Source organism: Charadrius vociferus, unplaced genomic scaffold, assembly GCF_000708025.1.
Source record: "Charadrius vociferus isolate BGI_N301 unplaced genomic scaffold, ASM70802v2 scaffold472, whole genome shotgun sequence".
Classification (NCBI taxonomy): domain Eukaryota; kingdom Metazoa; phylum Chordata; class Aves; order Charadriiformes; family Charadriidae; genus Charadrius; species Charadrius vociferus.
In genome coordinates, this window is record NW_009647735.1 from 9,819,610 (window position 1) to 9,825,533 (window position 5,924).

At 63.3% G+C, this 5,924-nt stretch overlaps 1 protein-coding gene across 1 annotated transcript in view; it reads left to right on the forward strand.

Annotated features, from left to right (window-relative positions):
- The window catches only part of NLGN3 (neuroligin 3), a 25,670-nt gene extending 24,342 nt beyond the window's left edge, over positions 1–1,328 (forward strand). Inside the window, 2 exon segments of the mRNA XM_009881743.1 lie at positions 1–79; positions 491–1,328. The exon segment at positions 1–79 is cut by the window's left edge and continues 38 nt beyond it. Coding sequence (XP_009880045.1) covers positions 1–79; positions 491–1,328 — 917 coding nt within the window.
- Positions 1,329–5,924: the final 4,596 nt, after the last annotated feature.

Here is a 5,924-nt window from a genome sequence, read left to right on the forward strand (position 1 = left end):
TTCCCTGCAACTTCTCCAAGAACGATGTCATGCTCAGCGCCGTGGTGATGACCTACTGGACCAACTTTGCCAAGACAGGGTGAGTGGGGATGGGGGCATTCACTGCAGCTGCACCCCTTGGGACCGTGCTCTGGTTGGGGGGGTGTGTCATGCCTGGTGTGGGACATTGAGGCCCTCGTCCCCCGAGGTCCATGGGCTGCACCTTCACTGGGGTCAGGGCATCAACCACACAGTGAGAAGCTGAAAGCGCAGCCAGTGCCCAGGACAGGACCCAGCCAAGCACAGGAGTGGGGAGGTTGCTTGGCCGTAGTTATCGTGGGTGACACTTGACCCAGAGTTGGGGTGCTGCCCAGCTATGCAGGACCTTTCACCAGCCCACCCTGTGCCACCACTGGCAAAGGTCCCCCCGCCTCCATCTCTGCATTCGGCTCGCTCTCCTTGACTCTCCAGCTTTTCCCAGTACTAGCTCCATTTTGCCTGTGTTTTACAGGGACCCCAATAAGCCCGTCCCCCAGGACACCAAGTTCATCCACACCAAGGCCAACCGGTTTGAGGAGGTGGCCTGGTCCAAGTACAACCCCCGTGACCAGCTGTACCTGCACATCGGGCTGAAGCCACGGGTACGTGACCACTACCGGGCCACCAAAGTGGCTTTCTGGAAGCACCTGGTCCCCCACCTGTACAACCTGCATGATATGTTCCACTACACCTCCACCACCACCAAAGTGCCACCGCCCGACACCACACAGAACTCCCACATCACCCGCCGGCCCAATGGCAAGATCTGGACCACCAAGCGCCCCGCCATCTCACCCGCTTACAACAGTGAGAACGGGAAGGAGAAGTGGAGCCCAGAGCAGGAGGCGGGCACCCTGCTCGAGAGCCCCCGCGACTACTCCACTGAGCTGAGCGTCACCATCGCCGTGGGCGCCTCCCTCCTCTTCCTCAATGTGCTGGCCTTCGCCGCCCTCTACTACCGCAAGGACAAGCGCCGGCAGGACACACACCGGCAGCCCAGCCCCCAGCGTGGTGCCGCCAACGACATCGCCCACGCGCCTGACGAGGAGATGCCCTCCTTGCAGGTGAGCCAGGGGCACCATGAGTGCGAGGCTGTGCCGCCCCACGACACCCTGCGCCTGGCTGCTCTGCCCGACTACACCCTCACCTTGCGCCGCTCTCCGGACGACATCCCGCTCATGACCCCCAACACCATCACCATGATCCCCAACTCGCTGGTGGGGCTGCAGACCCTGCACCCCTACAACACCTTCACTGCCGGCTTCAACAGCACGGGGCTCCCGCATTCACACTCCACCACCAGGGTATAGCCGCCTGCCGCCGGCACGCACGCACGCACGCACGCACACGCACGCAGCAGACACTGGCAGAGGGACCAGCGGGGCCGATGGAGCCCCCAGATGGAGGAGCAGCGCCCACAGACAGTGCGGCACCGACTCCGGAGACCTGTGGGGTCCCGGCGCAGCTGGATGCCCCGCTTTTCCCCTGGCGCTTTCTTTTCATTCCTATCTAACTTTTGAGAAGTGCTTTGACTCTCCTGGCTCCCGGTTGGAGGGCCCCACGGGTCGCCCTAGGGTGCAGGGGGGGACACGGCGCAGCCCCTGCACCCATGAACTGGTGCAGGCAGTCAGGGGGGACCCTGCTGGCAGCGGTTACAGGGGGCCCTGCACCGAGGCTGTGCCTCCCCGTGAGGCGATCCCAGCGGTCCATCCACTGAGCACCCTGGGACTGACGAGGAGCAGGGCCAGGCATCCCTCTCCACCAGTGCCCGGGCATCCCCAGGCGGCTTGGCATCCCGAGTGCCCTGGAAAAGGCTCCTTCACCGTGTTGAGAAGTGGCCCCGGGCCATGGTGCTATAGGCAGAGGGAGCAGGCAGGGTCTGGGGACCTGGCCTCCTGCTGGGTGCAGGTGCTGGGGCCAGTGCTGGGACTCGGGGACCCCAGAGACCCTGGGAGCAGGGCCCTGGGCTGGACACTTGGCACCTCTGCCCCTCTTTGCGCTGCAGAGAATCTCTTTTGTGTCAGTCGTTTCTCTTTGCAGAGACGTTTTTTAAGCAGATCTTTAGTTCTTTACACACTAACGGAGTCGCCGCGTTTTGTCCTTTGTAAAGATTTTAAAACCAAGTGTTCTTGATAAAAAATAAAAAGCCAGTTAGAAGCCAGCGTGTGCGCGCAGTGCCGGCCCCCCACGGCCCCCACCTGCCATGGGCAGGCGCCACGCGGGGCACTGCCTCCTGCGCCGCGGGGCTGCGCTCTTTTGTATTTTTGATATTCTCCGTCCTCTGTCGCCCGTGCCCACGTATCTCAGCCAAATAGCCTACCTGATGGCCCACCCGTGAGCACCCCCTGCCCCGGCCCATCCCGCTGCCACCACCATCCAGTGTCACCCACTGCCCCATGTGGGCATCGCCTGCTGTGAGCACCGTCTGCCCACCGCCATCAACCCAGGGCACCACCCCAGCACCATGTCCAAGTGCTCCCCCCCCTGCCCTGCTCCCCCGAGGAGCATCCAATGTCCCTTCACCGCTGCCCCAGGGGCCACACTGTGCCCTCCCTGCATGCACCGCTGCCTGAAAGCAGAGCCAGTGGGTTGCAGCCTGCGGCAGGGGCAGGCAGCGCTTCGGGGCTGGCAGGAGCAACCCACAGCGACTCTGGCTCCCACCTTGCTCCCGCCCAGCTGGGAGTACCCGTCCTGGGGCTGGGGCACCCACTGGGCTGCTGGCAGTCACCAAACTGCATGCGTCTGTGGGTAGTGGGGCTCAAGGCAAGGGGCTTCGGAACAGCAGTCATGGAGAAGGAGCTGCCCGGCAGCCCACACAGGGCACCCCAGTCTCAGCCCCCTCTGCCCCCCGCGGTGGGCACTGGCACCTGGGGCTTCAGGAGGCAGGAGGAAGGGGCGTGTGCTTGCAGGGACACCATACCTTATCCCTGTGCAAGACGGTCCGGCTGGCAGACGCTGCCCGCACTGGCGGCCGTGACGCACCGGTGCCGGCTGACCCTAGTGCCCGGGGCCAGCACACCCCCAGCCCCACACCCTGCCCCAGTCCCCGCCCCAGGCAGGGCTGAGGGTGAGGATGCTCGTTGGAGAATGTATTTATACCCTGTCACCCGCGCAGAGTAACAGATTCCAAATAAAACAGAAGTGATATTTTTAATAGTGCTGTGTCTTGCCTCTTCTTGGCACGTGCAGGGGCCCGGGGCTCCCAGGCTGGGTGGGGTGCCCTGTGCTGGCTCACAGCCACCCCAGCTACGGCCATGCCTGCCAGCAGAGGGTCCGACGGCCCCCCTGTCCCTGCCACCCACTCTGCGGAGGCGGTGGAAGGACCTCAGCGTCACCCCACCAGGTCAGGGTGCTGGACCCCCAGCACAGCACACACGCGAGCCAGCACCTTGTGACCCAGGATTGTCAACACTGGTTGCCACTGTGGGGGGGTCCCCACATGCCCCCAGCCCTGCTGGGACCTCTGCCCCAGCACTGGGACCCCATATGGGACCTCAGCTGCCCTGCAGCCCCCTCCCACTGAGTTCCCCCTGCCTTTCCCAGCCCAGCTCCCCTCCCCCTACATGCCAACCAGAAAAGCTGCTGGTTTCATTTCTTTTTAATGTAATTTCAACTGGAGTTGCCATGGAAACCAGGCATGGGGCCTGAATCGCCTCCAGGCAGTGTGCAGGCAGTGGAGCCAGGGCCAAGGCCCCGAGCCAGGGGGGCAGGCGGGGGGCTGTGCCGGGGGCCCTTGCAGCGGCAGTGCCACTGGCGCATGTCACGCTGCTCAGCACAGTGCTCCAGCCCCTGCCCCGGCCCCTGCCATGGCCCCTGGTGCTGCCTGATATGGGGGTCCCACGGCCCCTGCCGGCCCATGCCCTGTGTCTTGGGGATGCAGCAGATGCCAGGCAGCACGGGTATGGGCTTGGGCACCAGGCAGGGATGGCAACAGGTTCCTTGTCATAGGGCAGGTGGAGAGGCAGGCAGCCTGCTGGGCTGTGCCGTGCCATGCTGTGCCACCATGGGTGGGGATGCTGTGGAGCACCTGGGACAGGCAGCAGCACAGCCAAGCCACCACGGGACTCCTGCCCAGGGCACAGGGCTGCCTTCCCTTGGGTTTTTCCATGCAGATGGGCAGAGATGCTCACTGTGGGCTCAGATCTCTGGGCAGGGGAACAGCTGCCCATCCCGAACCCTGAGTCACAGCCCCATCCAGTGCTGCCGCAACTGCTGGCCCCTCTGGTCCCCAGGCCCTCCCTCACAGCCACCAGGTGGCCTTGTTTAGTGACCAGTTGTGAGAGGAAACAAGATGAAAAACCCACATCAGGCCACGGGGCTGGGTTTCCATGGAAATGCCAGTGCTTTGCAACACAGCACTAAGAGCTGCTGCCTCACTGCGGTGCAAGCAGCGGGGCCAGCCCTGCCTGGTGGACAGTGGCCCATCCCGGTGACACGTGCATCACCGCCAGCTGCCCATGCTGCAGTGCCCAGTGCCCTCTGGAAGGGGAGATGCCTTTCTGCCCAAGAACAGGGGCCTGCCCTTCTGCCCCCCATCCTTGCATAGCCCCAGCTGCCTGCTGTCCCCATGTGCCAGCACAGTCACCCCAGCTAGGACCCCAAGGGCAAGCTGGGGACAGATGACACGTTGCTATTATGCTACTGCCTTTGCAAAACTGCCGAGCCTGCCATCTGTCCAGGGTGTCCTTGACCATCATCAGGGTTTCTTTAAAGACCTGGCAAAGCCCAGCGGACACAGTGTCCCAGAGGGTACATTCATTTAACATCTGTGTGATGACTGTGGGACATCCTCAGCTTCAGGGGACATGCTTAGGGCTGCTGGCAAAGAGAAAGGGAAGGGAACTGAACCGCAAAGGTGTCCTTGGCATGGGGAGGGGACGAGTGACCTGTGCTCCAGGAGCCACAGCCAGCAGGGCAGCAATGTTGCCCTGCACATCGGCATCACCAGGAGTGTCTTGGTCCTCATCCCTGCACTCCTGATGCACCCAGGACGCAGGACAGCAGACCCACAGGTGGGCAGGACAAGCTGTTACAGGTTGCGCTGCAACCCCCTCTGCCCCATGCACCAGCAGCACAAGGGGTTTCCGTGCTCACCCACTGCCAATGCCCTTCCTGGCAGAGCTGACTCAAACCAGAGGGTTTTGTCTCTCTGAGATCCAGAGATGTCTGTGCTGCCATCAGCACCAGCCTGGAAGCCCGACGGTCCCTGCACTGCAGCAGCCACCCCGGCTGGCGGCCAGGCTGAGCCACGCATGGGGCCACCCCTGCCTGGGGCAGGACGGCAGGGGAAAAGGTCCCTGCTCTGCAGCACCCTTTTCCTCTGGCAGTGGAGGTGTTCCAGTGATGGCTGGAGCTTGGTGTCCTCCACTGTACTGACGCAGATTGCTGGGCTGGGAGACCTCTGACCCCAGCGAGGTGCCAGCAGCTGTGTCGCCCCCCCGTCACACCATCCGGATGTTGGCTCAGCCCTGCCCATCTCAGCAGCTCGCCTGCATTTGATGTTCCCGAGCTCTTCTCCCCAACTTCAGACACCAAATTAACCTCACCACGAATGTCATTAACCAAGAGCCCGTTTCTGGGCCATAGGGTCACGGATGGGGCAGGTTTCTGAGCACCAGAGGCAGCGGGGCCGGCCACGGCTGCTTCGGACAGCCTGTTCTTGACCGCTGGCTTTTGCCCAGGGGTTTTGCCTCCTGCAAACTGGCGGGGTGGCCCCGGAGGAACAGCAACCCCGGGTGCTGTCCACCCACCTCCCCCCCATCCCCGGGGGTTCCCGGTCCTCCCACCACCTCCCGGTAAGGACACCGGGATGGGCATCACCGCCCCGCGTTCCTCCGCTCTCTTTCCTGGGTGTTGGGGTTTTTTTCCTCCGTTTTTCTTATGTTTTCCGCTGGATTCCCAGGCGC